This window comes from Lemur catta, chromosome 3 (genome assembly GCF_020740605.2).
Source record: "Lemur catta isolate mLemCat1 chromosome 3, mLemCat1.pri, whole genome shotgun sequence".
Classification (NCBI taxonomy): domain Eukaryota; kingdom Metazoa; phylum Chordata; class Mammalia; order Primates; family Lemuridae; genus Lemur; species Lemur catta.
Genome location: NC_059130.1, coordinates 79404605 through 79429897, shown reverse-complemented (window position 1 = coordinate 79429897; position 25293 = coordinate 79404605). Strand labels below are relative to the sequence as shown.

The following is a 25293-nucleotide window of genomic DNA, read 5'->3' as shown; positions in this document are numbered from 1 at the left end:
TTAACGAATGTTTTTCCATGATTGTTTCTGCTTCATACTGGAAGGCATTTCTGAGAAGGAGAGGATCCTGGAAGTGATGTATTGCTTTTAGTGAGTATTTCAGAAATGGTCAAACTGTAAATATTAGTGTTATGAAATGCCATGGAGAGCTAAAATGTGGGTATGAAGATGCTCACATTTACTGTAGTGCCTGGTAATCACTTTTCTCCTGTGAAGTGCTCAACATGTTCTAGGAAGTTAGTGGATATCAGCCTGGCTGTACATTTATGTCTTCCATGTAATTAAAAAAACAACAACACCTACTAAAAATAAAGGGAAGAGCTGATCTAAAGAAGAAACACAGTTTCTAGAGGTTTTTCATTACCAGTCTTCTCCTACCTCCAGATATAGAAGTGCCCACTTGATTCTGATGTCAGCATTGAGGACCATGGGATGAAAGTCATAGCCCTTGCTAGAGTATGGCAGAACGATTGAGTCATTAACAAACAGGTGTTGGAAATCTGTTATTCCAAGGCATGATGATTTGTACTTCTCTGCCCTGTTTCTGGGTGTCATTTGGAGCCAGGGGGTGATCCAGAGAAGCCATGCCTTCCCACAAAGTCCAGCAAGTAGTGCTGCCTCCTTCTGGAACCAAAGGTCTAATTTTTTTTTTTTTAATCTTATACTTTTTTTTTTTAATTTCAGCATATTACGTGGGCAAAGGTTAGTGATGCATGAAAGAGGATTGGCTGCCTGATCCTTACATACTATTTCTGGGGCTCAAGTCCCCTTTTTAGCCCTTCCTCTGTATTTTATTTTAATTAGATAAATATGCCACTGTGAACATGTAGAATGGTTGAGAGCCCTTGGCTTACGAGTCAGAAGGGGCCCAAGCATTTGGGTTTGCACTCTGCCTATGACACAGTATTGGGACTCTGGATAAGCTTGTTAGCCTTTCTTATTCTCAGTTTACTACAAATGATAATCTCTAAAATAGAAATAATATTTGCTTTATAAAGTGGCAAGGACCAAATAAAAAGATGCATATACATGCCCATACTTTTCTTGGTACAAAATAATCAGTATTACTATTTATTGAAAAATGATGATGATAAAGATTTTTGAAGCTAGAATCTGGGCACAAATTTGCTATGCCTGTCATTAATTCTCACCTTCAAAAGAAATTATTGTTCATTTAATATGAGGTAGGATCAAGGATATAAAGGTGAAAAGATATAGTCCCTTTGATGATCTTATATATAACAAATGTTTATTAAACATCTCCAGTGCCAGATACTATTCTAGGAACTGGGGATTTAGCAGTGAACTAACTAGACAAAGTCTCTGTCCTCATGGAGTTTAAACTCAATTTGGAGTAGACAGACAGTAGACAAATAAGCATATATTAAAATGTAATAAAGGAAACAGAGTTGGGAACAACTCTATACAATACGTTATGATTTTAGCTATGGGAAAAGTAAGACTAGAAGAATCTCTGAAGATTATTTCTCAGGATCCAGAGAAGCTCTCAGGAGATTGAGGCTCGCCATGTGAACAGGCGGGGAGTGGACATTCTAGGTATGGCGAATGACCTGGAATTGACAAGTTAGTCCTGATTTCATGTTTTTATTTCCTTTAGTAACTGTGAGTTGTTGAATATCTTTCTAAACTTTCAGATTTTATTCCTCGTAATAAAAAATCCTTTGAGAAACTCTGTGTTCTAATTGTTTATTTGGAAAACATGATCCCAAGGTAATAGTGGCCAAAAATTATGTACGGCTTACAGTAGCCCCCCCATCCATGGCTTCGCTTTCCATGTTTTTAGTTACCCATGGTCAACTGGGGTCTGAACATATTAACATACTTCAGACAGAAAGAGAGAGACCATATTCACGTAAATTTTATCACAGTATATTGTTATAGTTCTATTTTTTTATTGTTATGAGTCTCTTAGTGTACCTAATTTATAAACTTTATTATAGGTATACATGTATAGGAAAAAACATAACATATATAGGGCTTGGTACTATGTGGTTTCAGGCATCCACTAAGGGGTCTTGGAATCTAACTGCCATGGATAAGGGGGGACTACTGTACTCTGTGTCAGGCATCGCCTAAAGCACTTTCCAAAGAGTTGGGATTACAGGCATGAGCCACTGTGCCCAGCCATTAAAACACTTTCTATACGTTAACTAATATAATCTCCACAACCCCAGGAGACAGGTCTTGTAATCATCCTTATTTTATGGATGAGGAAACTGATGCTGAGAGGTTAAGGAATTTGCTCATGACCACCCAGTTGGTAAATGGAGCTGAGCTCCTGAGTCTGTGATCTAAGAAGGTGAAAGTGCCATCTTCAGATCAGAAACAACGTTGATTCTCCATAATTGTGGCCTAAGTGAAAGATAATAGAAAATTTTAGTTATTTGTCTTTTCAGAGAGACATGCTTATTTCTATTCTGAAAGCTTTGCTTCAGATCATTCTTGAAGCCTTATGATCCCTTGCCTTTACTTTTCCCACCTGACCAAAACTCGGGAAGCCTGATTTTTTTTTTTTTTTTTTTTTGCTGCCCAAGAGTAAAAACTGTATGTTCTTCCTTATATTTCCCAATAGGACTCCTAGGCCTTTTTTCTATGTAGATTCAAAGTTAGTAAAGTTTTTATTCTGCAAATTGTGCGCTGTATATCATGGAGTATTGGTTGACCTTTCAAGGATTAAAAAGAAAAAAACGAAACATGGGAACGCAGATATCTTTTCAATATACTGATTTCCCTTCTTTTGGATATATACCTAGCAGTGGGATTGCTGGGTCATATGGTAGCTCTTTTTTTAGTTTTTTGAGTTACCTCCATACTGTTCTCCATAGTGGTTTTAGCCAAGATTTGGAATCAACCTAAGTGTCCATCAACAGGTGAATGGATAAAGAAATTGTGGTACATATACACAAAGGAATATTATATGGCCATAAAACACAATGAAATCCTGCCATTTGCAACATGGATGGAACTGGAGAACATCATGTTAAGTGAGATACACCAAGCACAGAAAGACAAATCTCACATGTTCTCACTCACATGTGGGAGCTAAATATTAAAACAATTGATCTCATGGAAACAGAGAGTAAAATGATGGTTACCAGAGACTGGGAAAGGTAGCGGGGAGCAGGGAGTGGGGGAAAGAGTGGGAATGGTTAATGGATACCAAAATACAGTTAGATAGTTGGATAGAATGAACAATATTTGATAGCCCAACAAAGTGACTATATAATCAACGATAAATTAGGGTATATGTTAAAATAACTAAAGATGTGGAATGGGAATGTTCTTAACACAGAGAAATTATAAATGCTTGAGGTGATAGATACCCCAATTACCCTGATTTAATTAATATACATTGTATGTGTGTATCGAAACATCACATGTATCCTGTAAATATATACGATTATTATATACCCATAATAATGAAAAATTTAAAATTTAAAGAAAGGTAAAACAAAGCCCTGGAGAATCTTTTCTAAAGAATGAAGGACATTCTGTGTCCTCCACATGGTCATGGTTGTCAAACAGCCTCCCTGCCTAGAGATGGCTCCCATCTTTCAGTGTCTGCTCAGAGAGAATGAGGAATGCCATGCTGTTCTGAGCCTCTCTTCGCGTGTTCAGGAGGTTAGAGGTCTGTGTATCTGGAAAGCATAGGCTGAACTCTATATTTTCATGTGTTAACATTTAAGTTTAGCATCATGAATGATTTAGCAAATGATAGCACTGTTGGTATACGTCACATATGCTTAGTTGAATTTAGAAGGCATAAATGGGATGGAAACTGTTAACTCCTCAAACCCAGATGTCCTATTAACTTCTTTCCCATCATTTTCATGGTAATGATAATAGTAACAGCATTTATGAAGTGATTACCATGGACTTACTAAGCATATTACATGCCTTATCTCATTTCATGCTTTTAACTACTCTGTGAAATCTGTGCTATTGTTATTTCCATTTACAAATGAGAAACTGAAGTCTCTGAGATGAAACAACTTGACCAGTATCGCTTAGCTAGTATTTGTGCTTAGGTTGAGAGTGATTTGTTTGGAAAAGTAAAATAAATTCCACAATCACTATTTGAAAAGCTTTTAAGTTTTGTATGTTTATACTTTTCCCTGCATCATAATAACTTTCAACTAGTGTAACTTTTTTTCTGGAAGATATTAGGATATTTCTTATTTATAAATTCATTTTATACATTTTTAAAAAATTATGGTAAAATGCACATAACATAAAATTTACCATCCTAACCATTTTTAAATGTACAATTCAGTAGTGTTAAGTATATTCACATTTCAACTAAGGTGATTTTAGTTGTACTTGAGTACTACTGTCTGCCTGATGGAACCTCAGGCATTTCAGCCAGATGATAGGGCTTTCAGATAAAGGACACTTGTATGGTTTGCTTTGTTTTCCTTATAGTCAACAAAAGTCCTAGGCCAGGAATGACTGGTAACTATGTAAACAATCAGACCATGACATAAAATGTTCAAGAGATGAAAGAAACATCCGAGGAACATATCTAATACATTAATACAAAGAAATTATCCAATAGGAGACTAGAAGGGTATACGAGAAAGGAATGGTCTTCAAGAAGTGATTTCCACAGGACTCCTGCTTAAACCTTTTAAAATATTATGGTGCATAAAATAAATTTTTAAAGTGCTAAGCTATATGGAATAAACTTATGTGCAGGCTTATGCATTTTTTTTCCTCTTTAGAATATATTTTGATCTTTTAGCAAGTTTCTCTGTCCACTTCTCTTCCATTGCACTTTTAATTGCCTTACGTGCTGTGCTTACTGTGCAGCTCAAGGACTGTTTAGTTCTGTGTATGATGTGCAGAAAAATCTATTCTTAATGCCTAATAGTATTTAGGAAGTAATAAGACACAAGGAGCCAGGAACCATATCAGTGTAATCTATCTTGAGTGGACTGAATGTATTTTGTGGGCACTTACTTTGAACATGATGGTGTTGTGGTAATTGGTATGATTAGTGTAATACTTTGCTATATTATAGTTAAAAATGGGGTTAGATTTTAGATAAGATAGCTTGCTCATTATTCATTAGAATCATTTAGTTATTGCCTTGCATTCACTATAAATACGTTTATTTCACTTTCCTAAAAGTAAATGCTTAACTTACTGGTTAAATCAGAAGAAGCTCTTTTGAAATAATTACTTATAATCCACTGTCTTAAACTAGGACTAGTCTAATGATTTCAATTCAAGTAATGGTTTCTGACATGTTTTTTGTTGCTACCTTAAAATGGCAAAGGGAAAAGGTGTTTTAAGATTCGTTTTATTAAAAAAGAGCACATGTTGTCATATATATATTTTGTTGTTTGCTTGTTTTGTTTTCTTCTGATGATTGAATACCCAAGAAGTTAGTCTTGTGTAGTCAGCGGCCCTTTTTATGAGTTTTTAAAGGACATCCCTAGCTAAAGTTTTGCCATATTTGTGACTATAGTGTACATCTTTTTCAATTGCTAATGCAGTGTTTTGAATTAACTTCCATCTTTCTGTACTTTTTATAGTGGTTTTGTGAATGTTTTGGTAGAAATTAAGGAAAAATTTGACTCAAGATACTCTGTCAAATTTAGTTACAGGATTTTAGAGTTGGCGGAAGGGATCATAACTCATGTATTCAACTTTCTCATTTTACATTTGAGGGAACTGACTTCAGAGAAATTAAGATACTTGTAAAACTCTACACGTCCAAGCTGGGACCAAGCTGAGGCTCAAATCTTATCTCTTGACTTTTAATCCACTCCCATCCTACCACTAGCGGTTTGACTATCTGTCTCCCTTGTCTCTCCTATATATCTTTTCTCCTTTTAAAAAATCTTTGAATTCTTGTTTTCTGACTGACATTGCTCACAACGGAAATTTTAATTCATGCCAGCTGTGCACCAGAGCTTCTGCAGATCACTGTTTTCCTTTTTCCTTAAGATGTAGACATCTGTGTGTGTGTGTGTGTGTGTGTGTGTGTGTGTGTAAAGAGCCTTTCCTTTGCCTCTCTCTGTACCTGCTTCCTTCTTTTGCCTACCTCCAGAATGAAATAGTAGTCTTCCTTTTAAATGTAATGAGTTCTTCCTGTATTCTGTTTTAGCAACTTCCTTGAGATGTTATTTTGAAAATTTATTTAGCTGTTAATTTATTTAGATCTTATACTTAATACTCCTTAGTTCAAATAATAATGGCTACATTTAAGAGTATAGTCTTCAAGGAGCCAATTTGTGGCTTCTTGTAGTTTTCATAATTTTCTCTCAGTTGACAGTTGAGTTGGAACAATTGTCTTATCGAATATTATGTAGGTAACTATCATATTGTCCACAAATTAGTGTATGTACGTCCTTTAAAATTATCTTTGAAATATACTTCCTCACACGTTAGTAAATCAATATTTGTGAAAAGAAGCTGTAAGCCTAATTCTGCAGTAATGTGCACTACAGCATTGAATTCATTGGTTGGCAGATTGTTTCTTTTCATTTGTAGAGCACTTTCTATTTCAGCGTTGAAGTTGCTTTGCTAGTCCTTTCTTGCAATCATTTCATCCTTGGTGAGGGATTTCTGTAATACACTACTTTGACAATAAGTGTCAAAATTATCAAAGCTAAAAATTTATGGACAATTTTTTTATCTGAAATAAATTATGGTCCATCTCTTTGCTGTTCTGCTGCATGGTCTTTAAATTCCTGTCCCAATACTTAATGTTTTTAAAGGTTTGGGTGTTAGACACAGAATAGATTTTTCAAAAACAAATACAAGAGAGAGTCTTTATTTCGAATCTGATGAAGTCGTTGTTACACCTGGATCTCTACTTTTCTTTGGTGAGATGATACTGCAAAGCACATAGATATTCAATGTCACAACAGTCCTTGGTGTGAATCTGATATTCCTTTTACTTTCAAAAATGACTCTTATTGGCCGGGTGAGGTGGCTCATGCCTGTAATCCTAGCTCTCTGGGAGGCCGAGGCAGGAGGATTGTTTGAGCTTAGGAGTTCTAGACCAGCCTGAGCAAGAGCAAGACCCCATCTCTACTAAAAAAATATAAAGAAATTAGCTGGACAACTAAAAATATATATAAAAAAGTTAGCTGGGCATGGTGGCGCATGCCTGTAGTCCCAGCTACTCGGGAGACTGAGGCAGTAGGATCGTGTAAGCCCAGGAGTTTGAGGTTGCTGTGAGCTAGGCTGACGCCTCGGCACTCACTCTAGCCCGGGCAACAAAGCGAGACTCTGTCTCAAAAAAAAAAAAAAGATGACTCTTATTGATACATTTGCCAATTTATTAAGTGCATCCACTTTTCTTCTTGTTAATTCCTTCTGTTTTCTCTTTATATAACATTCCCTGCTTCATGTGCCATAGTTGTGGCACTTGCCATGTGCCAAGTGTGCCGTAGTTGCTTGCTTGTTTGTAGTTTAGGTTTTGGAGCAGCTTTCTGACTAGAGCTCTCCACGTCATCTAGTTGATATCTCTGTCTCTGACAGAGCCCACACAGTTCGGCTGAGCTGCCTCCCCACCCCAGGTGACGCCTCTGCACTCTGCTTTAGTTTATGTGAAATCTGGTCTCTTTGATCTGTGGGAATGTACACAAATATTCATATAATACATTTTATAGACATTTCAGAAACTTTGAATCCCATCCATTTGGGCATAATGATTATCACATGTTTGGATTTGTTCACGTAAAGGTGTTCTTACGCTCACCAAATGAATGGATTCTTGAGAAAGTTAATGTACATAAAAATTTGGCAAACAAAGCCATGTTTTACTGATACACGCAGGCATGCTGCACGTTCTGTGCTCCCTAACTTTTCATCTGCTAGGTACTGAAATATACACCTGTAGTGCCCAACTGTGATATTTAAGGGACTTAGTTTTACACACTTTGGGAAGGTGATAAATATATCTTCTAACATATTTGTCATCTTTCAACATTCATTCATTTAGCAAATGCTTACCTTAAGGTAAAGCAGCAGCATTGCTTAGTGTGGCTGGAAGCATAAATTCTGGGTTTTAACTGGCTGGTTTCAATTCTGGCTGTGCCGTTTCCCAGCTGTGTGCTTTGGTTAAGTTTCTTGTTCTTAGTTTCCTCATCTGGAAAGTGGGGATAATGTACCTACCTCATGGTGTTATGAGGATTAAATGGGTTAAAATAAATATGATTTTTAGAACAGTGCCTGGCATGGCAAGAGCTCAGTAAGTGTTAGCAGTTGTTGCTGTTGTTATTCGTTTATGATGGGAGGTGGCCTTTGCTTTTGATGTGTTTATAGTCCAGTGAGGAGAGAGAAACTAAATAGTCATTCAATATTTCAACCACTCTTCAGTGCCTTCTTTATGGCAGGCATTGTAGTGGGCCCTGGAAATAAAGCAACAAATGAGCACATTCTTGCTCTCATGGAGTTTATTTTTTAGCAGGAAGACAGTTAAATTCAGTAAAATGTCAAAAGTATTATAATAAAATACAATTTGCTGTGGATATACATCTAATAGGAAGACTTAACTAATTCTAGAAGGTCAGACAGTAAGGAAAATGTATTATGACACATGCTATAATGGAAGATCTTTGTAGGTTTGGGGATATCACAAAGTAGGAAGTGCTTGGGTCTTCAGGAAGTCAGGGAAGGCTTCTTATTGGTGGAACTGCTTGAGCTGACTCTGGTGGCAAAGACCAGACAAGTGGCAGTGGGTCAGGGAGAGCATTCCAGGCAGAGGGAATGGCTTGCATGATGTCGTGGGGCATGCCAAAGCGTTTCACAGTGCCTGAGTTTCAATCGTCCTTCATCGTTGGCATGAGGAGTGGGGCAAATGGGGGCAGGCAGTGCTACCTGTCGGGAGAGCGAGAGGAGGTGAGACACAACTGCAGATCTGAAGGATTTGCCCTCCATAAAGGACAACTTTATGACACAGTGGGTGTCACCGAAGTATTTTAAACAGAGGAGGAATTATGATTGCATTGTTATTTTTTAAAAATGATTCTATTATCTCTGTAGAAAATGGACCGAAGGGGGCAAGATTAGAGACAGGTAGGCCTATTAGCAAACTCTAGCAGTTGCTCAAGCAAGAAATAATGAGAAGGTGAACCAAGGTAGTGGCAGTGGAAGTGGAAAGGAAGGATCAGAAGAGACAGAAGGTCAAAATTGACAGGGCTTGGTGAAATTACAGGCATGAGCCACTGGAGGGGTGAGGGAGTGAAGTGAATTCTTGGGTTTATGCTGATACCACTCAGGGAATATAGGAGAGGAGTCTGTCAACTTGGAGTTCCCCTAACATCAAAATTTCCTTTGTTTATAATAAATACCAAACACTAGCATCACAAGAGACCTCAAAAATCTTTGTCTCCACTTTTCTGCAGTCAGGTGCAGTGATTTTATTCACTTGTGAGACTGAGCAGTTAGGTGATTCACCGGGATTTCCTAGCTGAGTAGTGAGGTGTAGAATTCAGGTCAGCTCTGTCTTCTGGTATAATATTCTGATGAAAGTTTGCCATTTTTAAATAGTTATAAATGTTTGATAATATTTTTAAGAAGTGTAAGAAACAACTTTCATAAATGATTGGGTTGAATCAAACATATGGGCCACTGTTAGGGTATATATAATAATATAAAGCTTTTGAATAAAGAGGAAAAAAATTCCTTCAGAAGAGAATGGCTCACATAGTAGATGTTTCTTCTGTTCTAGGGTTGGTCTTTAGTGCCCTCTATTGGCTATTTAGTCTAAAGCAACGTCCTGATTCTTGAATACAATGTTCCTTGCAGTGTTATTTACCAAAAGAAGATTTAAAAATTATGATAAAAGGTGATAAAAACCCATGGGGGCCTTAAAAATATTTTTTGGAGGGTGCTGGCTTTGACAGCACATATGCTAAAATTGGAACAATACAAAGATGATGAGCACAGCCCCTGAGCAAAGATTATGTGCAAATTGGTGAAGCATTCCATATTTAAAAATGTGTGTGTGTGTGTGTGTGTGTGTGTGTGTGTGTGTGTGTGTGTGTGTGTGTGTGTGTTTGTATATATATATATGCCTGGAGGGCTGAGGGGTTGGGTAGGGGTCTTGAAAAATATCTTTAGGACATTTTGTTTACTATAACATGCGTATGATACTGTAGACTGTATTTTCAGAAAATGGACCTTTCTGATGAGAAGCAGCCTGAGTCAGGCTGGGTTTCGAGCACTTTTTATGCAGCAAAGCCTCAGGAATAGCAGCCGCCCCAGTAGGCAGTGGCAGCTGCTGTTTTTCCGTAGTGTGGCTGCTACATGTGATGGCCATGAAAAGAAATGACTGTTACTCATTAAAGCGACTCCATTCAGCTATGTGGGAAATCACACGGTCGGAAAAGTCATCATAGAAAATGAAGTAGTGATTAAATATAATGGGGCTTCTTCAGAGGTGGGTGGTTTGTCTTTTTCCCCCTTCCAAGTGACAAAGAAACTGCCTTTGGGTTCTCTCCTCCAGGAAAAGGGCTGGTAGTGTTTAGAATAACTATAGGTCTACACCTGAATAAATTTTAGGAAGCAAACATACCTTTCACTAGTTTGAGGTCTAAAGAAGACTGTACTTGTGTAAATAAGTGCTGTGAGTGAAATAAGGGAGGTCTGTTAATCTTCAAGGCTAGAACTCTTTTTCCATTTTTTTCCTGGTGAATCTTCCTTTGAAATGTTTCTAATTATCATTTCAACGTGTTGTATTTTGAAAACCTATCCACGTATTTGGGTTAAAAATAATATTTTTTCATTCAGTGTTACACGAAACTGCAGAGATTGTTCACAACTAACTTAGTGAAATAATTTATTTTCTTTTGGTATATTTTACTGTTACAATTTTCTTTAAAAAAGTTTAGTAATTATGAATATGAAGTAATGCTAGCTACTTTCTGTGTCTTTCATGAGAGGAATAAGCTATTATGTAGTTTCCCTTCTCCCCCAATAAAAAAACCTTTTATCAAAAACTGACATCCTAAACGAAGGACATAATTGTACAGCTTATTTATTGGTGTGTCAAACTTAAAATGTAATGGTTTCATATTTCAGAATGAAAAGTGTGTTGTGATTCATGGTTGCCAGTGACAAAACAGACAGCTCTTTTATATTACTGCACTGATTGCCTGCTGATATACCACTGTACTTTTTGGTTCTCTTCTGTTCTCTTCCTATGCAAGAGCTCCCTCTACTTGAAAATATTGGTGTAATTATAGTTTAACATTATGTACTTTATTAGTGAGTTCCCTGGCTTTTTTTTGTTTGTTTGTTTGTTTTTTGAGACAGAGTCTCACTCTGTCACCCCGGGTCGAGTGCAGTGGCATCACAGCTCACCACAACCTCAAACTCCTGGCCTCAAGCGATCCTGCCTCAACCTCCCTAGTAGCTGGGACTACAGGCACTCACCACCACACCCAGCTAATTGTTTCTATTTTTGGTAGAGATGCTGTTGCTCAAGCTGGTCTCGAACTCCTAACCTCAAGCGATTCTCCTGCCTCAGGTTCCCAGAGTGCTAGGATTACAGGCGTGAGCCACTGCACCCGGCCCCCATGAGTACTTTTTACTTTTAATCCTCTTCATAAATATGCGGTATTGTACATCAGAGTGTGTAAGAAAATTACCAAGAGTCTCTTGACTTGGCGGTAGAAAGGCAAGGTTAGTTGAGAAAAGCGAGATGTTATGTTTGAAGGCATTCTTCAAGGAATAAGCTGTGTAGCCTTTGTTGATTTAAATATGGTATATTTGGTGAAAATTCCATGCAGTACTTTGAAAATGAACCCTGATGTCTGAAACACAGAGGCATAGAAAACTGGATCAGAAAACTCCAAAAGAACTGTCAGCAACTTCAAACAGACATAGCCTGGAACTTGGCAGATCCTCACTTAGCCACTTCCAAAGTTTTATAATTCTAACACAAAATCTAGCAGTTTCTCTCTGCTCTCTCTGGGAGGGTTTAATAGAAGCTAGAGTAGTAGAATCTCGTGGTATTGCATCTTGCCTTTGTGGAACAGTATGTGCATAATGAAACAGTAGGAGCAACATAGACAAACCAAAGCAAATGCTACTGTTATTGGGATTTAATTATTTTTTCTCCCCTGTGCTAAGTTTGAAGTTTAGTAATAGTGCCATATTCCTCTGCCATTAAGACAAATTAAGGAACTCTACTCAACTGTAAGATTCCTTTGTGAATATTTCTTTCTTCTCCATTCACAACCGTTTGTTTCCAGTTTCTTCTGATCATTGTGATGTGGAGTGGGCAGCAGAGCATGGTGATCAAGAGTCAGGACTTAAGAGCCAGACTGCCTGGTTGAATCCTGGCTCTGCCACTTGTCAGTTGGGTGATATTGGCTAGTTTCCCTAACTTTCTGAGCCTCAGTTTCCTCCTGTGTAAAATACAGACAAAAAAAAATCTGTCTACATCCTGGAGTTGATGTAAGGATTAGATGAATTAATGATCTTCAGGCCTGACACACCGTAAGTGCATGTATCAGTTTGTTGAATAAAACAAAAAACTGTGGAGTTATAAATTGGTTTTTATTAACCAAATGTGTTTGTTGATTGTCAACATTATCTTCAGTGCTTAATAAAAAGAAATATGGAGCCCTCCCAATGGATAAGAGAGATTTTGCACGTTGGTTTTATTTATGAATTCACACTCATTTTCTATGTATTAAAATAGTTCTGACTTAGGAGTACCATGTCATAATCTTAGGTTATGTTACTTTAAAAAGTATTTTTAAATGCAGTGGAATATTGCATGGTTTCCGTGCCTTTTCTGGACTTCCGTGGTTTTGTAGGAGGATTCTATACTGCTGAATGCATAAGAATGGAGTATCATATCATTTTCATGATTATATTCATGCTTTTCTCAGAGCCTACTTATGGGCCAAGAGGAGTAATAAATGGGTTTGCCTTTGGTCTGTAGCATGACTGTGCTCGAGAATGTCAACGAATCTTGCCCAACTGTTCCCAGACCTCTTGTGGTCCAATAAAACATCAGTCACTAAAAAATTAAAACAGAAATTTACATGGATTTAAGCACTCAGACGTGCAATTGAAATTGATAAGATTATATTTTCACCTTGATACAAGCTGATGTTTGTGTGGATACATAGAATGATATTTTAATTTATTTTTATGTGTTTGGAAGAATAGCACCAGAATGCTGAACACATGAAGTAAATAGTCAAATGAGATTCATGAGTCAATATACATGGTCTTAAGTCTGCATATTTATTTTCAGGGAACTGACTCATCTTTCTTGGCTTGATTTGTAGGACCCTTTAGATCCCACAAGATCAGTGATTGTGATCCGTTCCCTGGTAGCAGATAGTGTAGCCGAAAGAAGTAGAGGACTATTACCTGGAGACCGCCTGGTCTCAGTCAATGAATACTGTTTGGACAACACGACACTTGCTGAAGCTGTGGAAGTTTTGAAGGCTGTGCCACCAGGCACTGTGCGCCTGGGCGTCTGTAAGCCTTTGGTGGTAAGTGTTGAATTTGGTTAATATAGGAAGTGATAATAGTACAGTAGTTGAGAACATGGCTTTTGGAGACAAATACACCTGGCCCCGAACCTCGGTTTCACTGCTTCCTATGTGTGTGACCTTGGACAAGTTTCTTTAATGTCCTTGACATAAAATCAGAAAAAATGTCTACCTCATAGTGTTTGGAGATTAAAGAAGACTATATTCTTTAAGTGCACAGCCCATTATTATGTAAATGCTAGCTGCTAATTTTACTAGTCTCACTACTACAAATTTTACTACTATTTTCATCTTTATGCTTTTATCACAGACTTCTGAGTTCTCATCTCATTCTTTATGTGTACATTAAAATAAGTGTTTATGCATTTTAACTTTCATTTGGGAATGGTGTTGAGATGGCGTGATAACTTGAAATCCAGGTAATCATATCACTTTCACCATATGACAGTGAGATTTTAATACACTTTTCTGACCATCAAAGCACCTTGTAACTCCTAGCATCTAGAACCCCTATGCGGTCAAGCCATCTTAAAGTCATTTTATTGTTTTATCTTATGTACTGGGCCAGGTTACTTGAAGCTGTATTATAGTCATGGTATTGCTGAGGTCCCCAATGAAGAAAACACTTGATGATAATTTTCAGCAAATTTTAAAGTATTATTGAGCGCTTAATAAATGTCAGTCATTCTTTTAAGTCCTTTACGTGTATTAGCTAATTTAATCCTCACAGCAACTTTAAGAGGTAGTCCTCTTGTTACTCTCATTACAGATAAATCGGCCAAGGCTCAGAGAATTGAGTAACTTATCTAAGGTTATATAACTAGTAAGGGGCAGAATCGTAATGTGAACTCAGCAGGGTGCCTTCAAACCCTGTGCTTCTAGCCACAATGCTGTGCGTGTATTCCTGTTTTATCATGTTGTCGCTTGTTTAGTTTATATGTAGCGTGTCTGATTACACAGATAGCTTGGTTGTAATAGATTGTTGATCTGGTGTCAAGAAACCTGGACTCTGTTTCTGGCTTTCCTATGAGTTAGCCCAAGGGATTTCAACCCTATAGATACGCAATATATATAAGAATCACCTGCGAGACGGTTAAAATGCAGTTTCCTAGGTCCCACTCCCTGAGATTCTGATTTAGTAATTCTGATGTGGTATTCAGGAATATACTCCTTCAGTGGGTTACCTGTGTGATTCTGATGCAGAATTTTGCACTGTGAGAAGCATTGTACCAGTAATTTGATCAATAGATATGCTACTTTTCTTCTCTGAGTCTATTTTTTTTCATTTCTGAAAAGACTGGACAAGAGCAGAGAACTTCTAAGATATTTCTTAACTCTAAAGTTCTTTTATTATATTAAATATTTTAATATATGAAAAACATACTACAAGTGTTCATATATAGATGGATATAGATATGTTCATATATAGGTAAATACCAATAAATTCTTATTTTACACATAGCATTTTTGCATTAGGAAACCTCAGTGTGGTCTTCATGTATTGCTTTTTTATTCTTCATGTATTACACATAAAAATGCCTGTGTATCACACCTATCAGAGAATTGATGTTTCAGAATGGAATAGATACGTATCTCAGTCAAGTTCTTGACTTTCTGTGTATTTGATGTGGATGTTGCCATAGCTAACAGATGACATGTGGTGCTTGGTTTGATTTTTGGATAAATTAAGGAGTGAGAACTATTAATACCTTTATGGGATCTCATCTCCTTAGTATTTTGGGTTGTAGCAAGAACTTTGTCTAGATTTTCCCTGATGACTATTTGCCGGGTTAGTTGGCTGCATGGGGCAGTCCCAAACTGTTTATGTCCTATCAGACTTAAACAGCACAACCTTTACTTTTAAGCAGTCTCAGGTAGTGTAAAAAAATGGGACTCAGTACCAACTGGGTGTGGGTTTTTGTGCTGTTTCTGGTGGAGGAAGAGCTGCAGAAGTCTCAGGACCCTGGAGCATTACGCTGGAAGTGTTTTGAGACATAATAATTGTGGGTGGAACATTCGCCCAGGCTTCCCTCGGTGCGTCCAAGGCTGCCCGAATACTTAAGAGTGGAAGATCAGTAAGGGAATTGAGAGAAAGGTCAATTTCAAGACTTTTTTTTTTTTTTTTACTAAACCACTAAATAATCCTTCTTTAACATCTGAGTTCTTTTAGCAAAACTCCTCATGAGCTATATAAACAGTGATTCGGGGAACCAGGCACAGATCTTCTCTAGTGTCTCTCTCTCTCTCTCTCTCTCTCTCTCTCTCTCTCTCTCTCTCTCTGTAAAATTGGTGGTTACTTATCCAATTAATGTTTACTCAGTATTTTCTCAGTCTACAGCAGAAGTGGGGATAGAGAATGTGAATATGAAGATCCAAAGTTAGGTTGGGGCCGAAAGATTGTGAATATATAACAGTTAAGAGAGCAAAAATATTTTTATTAACTCTTATATAGATATAGTATGTTATATATCTATATATTTTATGTTACATATATTTTTTCTTTTTTTTTCTTTTTTAAATCTTGCCCTCACTGGATGTTATATATTTTCATCTTAACCACCAATATACTTTATTTTCTCTTTTCTACAAACTTACCTCAAATATACGAGACCCCAAAAATGAATGCAATGGCTTTAAATGACTTTGAAAATTGTGTTATATTTTCAGTACTAACAAGATAGAACTGGCAGAACTCTTGAGCCAGACAGCTATGGGTTTTTGCTTAATTCGGTGGTTTGCAAGGCTTTGTGTCCTTGGGCCAGTTATTTACCCTCACCAGCTTCCCCCTTGCTCACCTACAAGATGGGGCTCGCATGGTGTGGTAATTGAGAATATAGGCTCTAGAGCCAGTCAGCCAGCATTCAGATTCCGGGTGTGTAACTGACTAGTCATGTAACATTGGGCAAATTACTGTGTCCCCTTTTAGTCACTGGTAAAACAGGGTTAATAAGAGCATCTACTTCTTAGAGTATATATTAATATATTAATTAATATATAAATGTATTTAAAGGATTTAAATTTGTACCTGGTACATAACTATATATACAAGATCTTTTCCTAGGAAAGTGATTTTTCTTTAAGGAATACTTTTAAAAAAAATTTGAGAAGCTCTGACCTGAATATGGCTTTCTTTTTAATTGTTAAAGTTTGTTGTAATGAAACACTGCATAAATTTTGTTGTGTACTTGCACTTAATGGGAATATGAGAATCTGAAGAGAGTTTGAGACTAAAGTATTTTCTTGGTTATAAACGTGGCTTATATTTTCAGGAAAATGATAAAGAAGAAAGTGGTTATATTTTACATTCAAGCAATAATGAAGATAAGACTGAACTTTCAGGAACAATTCATGATATAAATTCATCTTTAATACTTGAAGCACCCAAGGTATTTAGTAAATTTATTTCCCATTTGAATGATTTGCTGTGAGCTACAGTTTCTGTAAAGAAGACGAAAGCTTTTCCCCATCCCTTAGCTAAATAGATATAAATTAATCTTCCTCTCTCTTTTATTTTTTTAATTAAACTGAAATCTTTTTCTTCCTACATCACATTGCATCTTTGAATGACACAGGCAAGATGTAATGCTTTTCAAAGAACAGACATACTTTATATAATTAATATATTCCTAAAGTTTTAGGGGGTTAGAAAATAGACCTACATTTAAAATGCTATAGAAAATGGAACTATGCCAAAAAATTTCATATTGAATACTTTCTGAAGAAAAGGCTTATTTAGTCAAACCCTACTTTATGCTTTAATTATACAAAATGTATTTTGAAGCTTTTCCCTTTTTAGCCCTTTTTTTTTGAGACAGGGTCTCACTCTGTCACCCTGGCAAGAATGTGGTGGCATCATCGTAGCTCACTGCAACTTCAACTCCTGGGCCAAAGCGATCCTCCTGCCTCAGCTTCCCAAGTAGCTGGGATTACAGGTGCACGCCACAAGGCCCTACTAACTTTTTTTATTTTGGGAGGGATGGGGTCTTGCTCCTGCTCAGGCTGGTCTTGAGCTCCTGGCCTCAAAGGGTCCTCCTGTCTTGGCCTTCCAAAATGCTAGGATTACAGGCGTGAGTCACTGCACCCAGCCCCTCCTTTTTCATTCTTAAAAGAAATTGTCTTATGTTGTTCTTTGCAGTTGGAGTATGGTTTTGCTTTACTTAGTAACAACTGTCTCGTGATATTCTTTGTATAATATGTTGACAGTGTCTCAAGCTGATATCCGTTCTTGTAACGTCTATTATATTTTTTAGTGTAGACATTTTTCATTAAAATTTTGTTATGTGATATGTTCAAATATATTCTCTAACCACAATTTTTTTGGGGGGAAATAACCAGGTTATAATATTTGGTATACTAAATTAATTTAAAAGCTTCACCACAATGATGTTTAGTTGTGAGGAAGAAGCAATAGAAAAAAGAAATTTACACATAGTAATAATGAGTAGGACTTAAAATAGGAAATATCACTGATCTCTCAGAAGGAATTGGGCTGCGTTGTGTCCAGCACCCAGAGGTTTCCCAGGGTTAGGCCAAAGGCTTAGCAAATCCATATACTTATCAGGCTTTAGCCAAGGACCCAAGAACTTTCTGCACGTTTAGTTTCAGTGGCATGTCCTAGCTATTCTGATTAGTGAAATATAAATTAATTTAAAAGTATATTGTATTTTCAATACAGTTGAAAAAAATACACTTCTATTATTTATTATATTATAAAAGTCATACTCAAGGTAGTTAGACATAACTCACCTTATGTTTAGTCTATAGAGAATGGTTTTTGAACATTTTAATAGCCATAATTTCTTTAGAGTTACTTAAGCTTGAAAATTCTGACCTTTTCAATCTTTGCTTTCTTAAGTAATAGTATGAAATGAATCTGTATTTATGTACTGTTTTTTATATTAGGTGCATGGGTTAAATATTTAGTGTAATGGTTTAACAAAATTCCTATTTCTGATGGAGAATTTCCAGGTAGTTAATGTATAATGAACCTTTTAGAAGAATCATTCACCTTGCCACAGGCAGATTTCTGCCTCTTATTTTCCTGCTTGTCCCTTTCTGGGTTGAGGATTGTGTGGGAGTGAGCTTGTGTTTCTCCTTGTCTGCGATGGAGAGCTGTGCGTGTTAGCTGTGCATTGGCATACAAGGTGGTACATTGCCGTAATGTCAGCATTTTAATTTTCCAGTTCATGCGTATGACATTTTTTTGCAACTTTTATTTACAGGGATTTAGAGATGAACCACATTTTAAAGAAGACCTTGTAGATGAACCGTTTCTAGATTTGGGAAAGGCTTTTCAGTCCCAACAAAAAGAGATAGACAACAGCAAGGAGGCCTGGGAGATGCATGAATTTCTGACTCCTAGATTGCAGGAGATGGGTGAAGAAAGGGAAATGCTTGTTGATGAAGAATATGAGCTGTATCAAGATCACTTTCAGTCCATGGACTTGTATCCCTCGTCACACATTCAAGAGGCCCCTCCTGTGCCCTCCATGAAGGAATTTCACTTTGCTACACAGTGGTTACATGACAGTGAACCCCTTGGGTCTCCAGAAGCAAGATCTATGAGGAGTATGTATTCCCAGGAGACGCAGCAGTATGGGTATTGCCCTGAAAACATGGTAAGGGATTAGAGCGGATACTGCACATCTTCCCCCCTGCTCTCTTTGGCTAGTCCTGTCTCTAACTCATGCAACTTTAAAAAAACAAATACTGAACAAAATTTAATGGGCCTTTTTATAATTAAGTGTTGTTTGCAAGATGTACCATACCATGTTTAGCTGTAAGTATAAGCTCGTCTTTTCTGTGTTGCACAACTTCTCATGGAGTCCATAAGCTGCAGTTGCCTTGCTACTGTAGTGATTTTTTTGCTTTGCCTTTTTAGTGATGTTTTTCTCCTAAGTTTCTCATTTCAGGGAAGAGTTCTTTTATAATAACATTTGTGATTTCTTTTTAATTTCTCCAGGGAAACACAGCTATATATTTCTCACATGGCATGTTTATCAGGGAAAATCAAGGCAAAATTGATCATAAATATGTTGTTGTTTATGTCTTGGTGACCACATTGTTCTTTGTTCTCTGTGTTACATATGATATGAAAGCACTGATCTCTAAGAAATTATCTTAAAGTTATAAATAGATAGTATGACAGGAAAGCATTATGTTTTAATAGGTTTGCCAGTACTATTAAATCACTAATCAGCTTTATTTTTTTATAAGATTATATAGTCAGCCAGTCACCAACTGGAATCCTTCATTAGCAACTTTTAAAAATGTTTTTGTTTCTTTATTTCCTGCCCTGAATTAACTTTCAGGCAAATGAAAAGATTGCTGTATAGGGATGTTTTTTAAAAACACAACTTAGCAGTATGTTCAGATGCGGGATGGTGCTCCCCTCGCCGAGGCTGGCAGTGTTCCTGTTGCTCTCTCACGTGGCAGGTACAGGTGGTTTCTTCCCTGGTCTTCCTCAGACATTTCCTGCCTTTTCTCTACTGCATATGCTTGTGGTCCCTCTGCTAGGCAAGGTGCTGTGCCTGCTGTATTTATGGGACCCTGCAGGACTCCCCTGATAGAGGGCCCTGGGCAGTCCACCAAGAACAGGTGTTTTTGGAATGCATGAATGCTGCCTGGATGTGGAGAGAGGTGATATATAGTTGTCTAGTGTGTCCATTGGCATCGGTGCTTTCTACCTTTGCCAGTCCCTCTCCTGTGATCTGTAAGTGCTCAACCCCAAGCAGAATATGTATTCAGTTTTATAGAGCAAATTGTAATTATAAATGATTGAATACTCATAAATATTTGTTATGGCTGTTTTCCTCTATGAAAAGAAAATTTTCTGTTTATCCAGATAAAGGGCAATCTGAAATATCAGTCCATTTTGATATATTATAAACATTTAAGGCTGTAGATGAAATGGTCAAATGTATATTCATAATATTGACTTTATAAGTTTAATGAAACATTCAATTTTAGAATCAATTTTAAAACCTCCTAAAATGTTACATTTTTGCCTATTCTGACATTTAATCATATAATTTTATTCAAATTCTTTCAATGCATATTTAATGTCAGTATCTACATTGTCACTAGAATCACTTTTTGATCATTTAACACAGCTTTCCAAATATATCATCTTCATTTCTAACTAGGTTGTTTGAGATACAGCAATTTTTAAATCCATGCTGTCACTCAAAATTTTATTCTTATCTCAAGTACTCATTTGCATAATATTGGGTTTTTTTTTAAAAGCCCTCTTATAAGCTTATTGATGCTCTTAACAATGTAACCACTTACTCTATTATTTGTTAAAGTGATCTTTGAAAGGCTTGTTTAAAACAACTGTCAGTGCTTACAATTTGAAGGACATGTATCCTAATTACTAAATCTGTGTTACGTTTCCTAGCTTCCCTTTTTTTATTTCCCATTGATTCAGCCATAGTCACTTGACGTGGCTATTTTCTTCTGTAAAAAAATTTTCTATTTACCCAAGTAAAAAGCAGCCTGAAATATGGGTCCATTTTAATATATACACGTTTAAGGCTATAGAGGAAAAGGTCAAATGTATATTCATAATATTTACTTTATAAGTTTAAACATTTGTATTTTAAAAACCTGTAAAATGTTAAAGTTTTTTGCCTATTCACACATTTAATTATTTAATTTAAAGTTAGAGGTAACCTCTGTAAGCTCCCCAAACTAGCATTAAGGTTTTCAGCCCCAATGTATCTTACGTAAACGGTATTTTATTTTCTTTAAATAATTATATGTTCCTGCTTAGGGCATTGACATTTTTCTTCCCTTCCACACTAATGACAGTTACAGCCATATGATTAGAATGGGCTCAGATCTTTATTTGCCCACCTGTTATTACTGATGGAGCCCTGTGATAATTTGTTATCTAATAATATTACCTAATATTGCAATCCCTAAGAGGATTTTAAAAACACATGTCAATGCCTTACAAACATGTAATTCCCAAAACTCTTCTATTTAGAGGTGCCCTCCAGAAGGATAGAGGAACATCATCATTTCTGTCTTTGTTATAACCTCCATTTTGGGTTGCAGATATAGCTATCTTTGTGGAATGCAGATAGTACCTACCTACTTCGCAGTTTATCTTTCTCTCCCACCCTTATGCACCATTTTAGTTGAAGGGTGAAACCATGAAGGTTTACAGACCTGTTTTGTTTTTGTTTTTAAGTTATGGTAAGATACATATAGCACACAATTTACCATTCATTTAAACATTTTTAGGTATACAGTTCTCAGCAGCATTGATTACTTACATTATTGTGGAACCATCATCACCAGCCATCTCTAGAACTTTTTATCTTCCCACACTGAAACCCATTAAATAATAACTGTTCTTTCTCTCCTCCCCCATCTCCTGGCAACCAACCATCATTTTATTTTTTGTCTCTTAAGAATTAGACTGCACTAATCACCTCACAGAAATAGGATCATGTAATATTTGTTCTTTTGTGTCTTGTTTATTTCACTTAGCATATCAGCTTCAAGGTTGTGGTAGGTGTCAGAATTTTCTCCCTTTTTAAGGCTGAAATAATGTTCCCAAAACTTTGCCTCTGCCTTCTTGTGTTTGTACTTGGAGGGGTGCAAATTAAACTGAAAAAGACATTAAAGGTTTTTTGGTATGCATATGAATGCAACAAAAGAAGTAGCTAGTGCACTAAATGGTTAAAGTTAGAGGCTTCTGTACCCAGAAGTGGAATTGCTATTATAGATTATAGGATAATTCTATATTTAATTTTTGAGGAACACCATACTATTTTCCACAATGCACAAGGTTTCCAATTTCTCCACATTCTAACACTTGTTGTTTGCTGGCTTTTTTTGTGTTTGTGTTTGTTTTTTATGTCCTTGTGTTTTATTTTATTTTATTTTATTTTATTTATTTATTTATTTATTTATTCATTCATTCATTCATTCATTTATTTTTGAGACAGAGTCTCACTCTGTTGCCCGGGCTAGAGTGAGTGCCGTGGCATCAGCCTAGCTCACAGCAACCTCAAACTCCTGGGCTCAAGCGATCCTTCTGCCTCAGCCTCCCGAGTAGCTGGGACTACAGGCATGCACCACCATGCCCAGCTAAGTTTTTCTATATATATTTTTAGTTGTCCAGATAATTTCTTTCTATTTTTAGTAGAGACAGGGTCTTGCTCTTGCTCAGGCTGGTCTCGAACTCCTGAGCTCCAATGATCCGCCCGCCTCGGCCTCCCAGAGTGCTAGGATTACAGGCGTGAGCCACCGCGCCCGGCCATGTCTTTGTGTTTTAATTGACATGTCCCTAATAATTAGTGATGTTGAACAGCCCTTCAAGCGCTTATTGGCCATCTTTTTATATTCTTTCTAGGAGTGTCTATTCAAGTTCTTTGTCCATTGTTTTTGTTTTGTTTGAGACAGGGTCTCCCTCTGTTGCCCAGGCTAGAGTCATCATAGCTCCCTGCAACCTCAAACTCCTCGGCTCAAATGATCCTCCTGCTTCAGCCTCCTGAGCAGCTGGGACTATAGGCATGCGCGACCAGGCCCAGCTGTTTTTTTTTTTTTTTATCTTTTCATAGTCTTGCTATATTGCCCAGGCTGATCTTGAACTCCTGGTCTCAAGCCATCTTCCTGCCTCCACCTCCCAAAGTGCTGGAATTACAGGCCTGAGCCAGTGTGCCCAGCCTCTTTGTCCATTGTTTAAAGATTTGGTTCTTTTTGACTGAGGGTTATCTTCCTGAGAAAAAGTGTATGTTCTTCTTTTCTTCTGTTTTTAGAAAAAAAACAGCAATTCATTTTTCTAAAGTTCCAGCCTCTCATACTCACTATACTGAAATCCCAGATTGGGGTATCAGTTCTTTTATCCTTCAGTTACTTTTAACATAATTGCCATTAACTTTTTTAAAACATGTCCAAATGGTTCAAAATTATTGTAAAATTTCTTCTTTTTGAGTGCTCAGTGCCTGCCGTCTCCTCCTTACTCCCTTCTCTAAGAAGTTCTTCTTGCTTATTTTATTCTAGCCAACTAAGTAGTAGATGTCCTTTCTTACTCCTATTAAATATTTGAGTTGAATTCTATGTCCTTTAGGTGCCACTAGGTATCTGATATATACTTAATCTGTATTCATAATCTGTTTGGGAAAAGCTAGCAGCATTTGGTATACCAGTTTATGAGAGATCCTTCTCTTATCATTCAAGTCTAAGCAATGTAACTACCAAAAAAAGTGGGCCATTGTAAAAGATATATTTCACATTTTTATTTTGAAAAACCAAAATTTCCAACAATAAAGTGTAACATAACATACTGTTATTCACCTTAGATTAATTAAGGTATATTCCTGTGGTGGCTATAAAATGCTCATTTAAATTTATGCTTACAATTTACAATTATATACAATTTTTAAAAATATCATAATAAGATACTTAAGTGAAAATTATACGTTCTCTTTCTTAGTCTATTTGGGCTGCTATAACAAAATACCATTAACTCTGGGTAGCTTTATAAACAACAAAAATTTGTTTCTCACAGTTCTTGAGGCTGGGAAGTCCAAGATCAAGGTGCAGGCAGAGTCAGTGTCTGATGGGGGCCCCCTTTCTGGTTTGTAAATGGCACCCTCTAGCTGGGTCCTCACACGGTACAAGAGTAGAATGAGCTCCCTTGGACCTGTTTCATAAGGGCAGTAATCCCATTCGTGAGGACTCCACCCCTATGACCTAATCACTGCACAAAAAGGCCAGCTCTTAATACCTTCACCTTGGGGGTTAAGATTTCACCATATTGATTTTGAGGGGGAAGACACAAATATTTCAGCATTCTGGAAGTTTGTTACTTTGGAAAACCATAAAAGATATGTATAAAAGGAAAGTGCAGTAAGTTCTCTATGGCACTTATCTGTAGGTTTCAGGTTTGGGTTATGAGGTATTTACCAGGCAGGTAAGAGTGCGAGGGAGGGCAGAGCAAAGGCTTAGAGATATGAAAATTCACCATGTCTTTTGGGATCAGTAATGAAGCTATTTAAATTGTGGACATCAGCAACATGATCCAGGAGGTTATTTATGTCAACAATCAACCTTGCCTTGATAGATCTTTTATTCTTCTACTTTGGTAAATATTAATTTAAATCCATTTATTAATGTTTGTAAAATGAAATTTTTGTTAAAAATTGAGTGTTTGGATAAAACAGGTTTTACTAGCCTGTACTCTAGCAAATATTAAGTTACAGCATTTGTTACTGCTTAGCACTAAACCATTACTAGAGTAAGCCTGTTTGCAGGGCCAGTTTTCCACTGTCATTATCTGGTTTGAACAACATTACAGTGTTCCACATTTTTTCATAAAGTACTAATGCATTTCTGTTTTTCTTCCTCTCATGAAGGAAAACTTTGGCATGGATTCTCTACCATCCGTACCATCGACTGAAGGAAACAGTCAACAAGGCAGATTTGATGATCTGGAAAATCTTAATTCGTTGGCAAAAAGCAGTCTGGATTTAGGTTGGTGGCTTTTGTTTCTCATAAACACAAATTACATTATTTTTCAGTCTTTCAGTTTTATGTTTGTATACAATGAATTTACTGGCACATTTTTATTCATTATGATGTTTTACACTTAAATCTGGCTTATTCATTAATTTGTTTCATAATACCTGAAAGAATAAACATGGCTCATATTTTAACTTAGGTTCTACATTCCAAGAGGGCTACGTTTTCTCTGCTTCGTGTTGCTTTTTATTAGCAGTGCAGATTGAAACTCAAACTAGTACCTTACACTGAATCTGAAATAAGTCTCTACTAATATATA

General features: G+C 36.7%; 1 protein-coding gene and 1 non-coding gene across 9 annotated transcripts in view; both read left to right on the top strand.

Moving 5' to 3' along the window:
* PATJ (PATJ crumbs cell polarity complex component) overlaps positions 1–25293 on the top strand; it is a 337132-nt gene that overhangs the window by 83376 nt on the left and 228463 nt on the right. For all 8 annotated transcript variants that reach the window (XM_045547880.1, XM_045547882.1, XM_045547878.1 and 5 more), the window contains exons 18-21: positions 13287–13496; positions 16766–16882; positions 18719–19114; positions 24869–24986. In XM_045547880.1, the coding sequence (XP_045403836.1) occupies positions 13287–13496; positions 16766–16882; positions 18719–19114; positions 24869–24986 (841 nt within the window). The remainder of the gene's footprint in view (positions 1–13286; positions 13497–16765; positions 16883–18718; positions 19115–24868; positions 24987–25293) is intronic.
* Positions 9869–9975, top strand: LOC123636192. Its single transcript, XR_006734396.1, has one exon. It is a non-coding gene; the product is annotated as a U6 spliceosomal RNA (small nuclear RNA).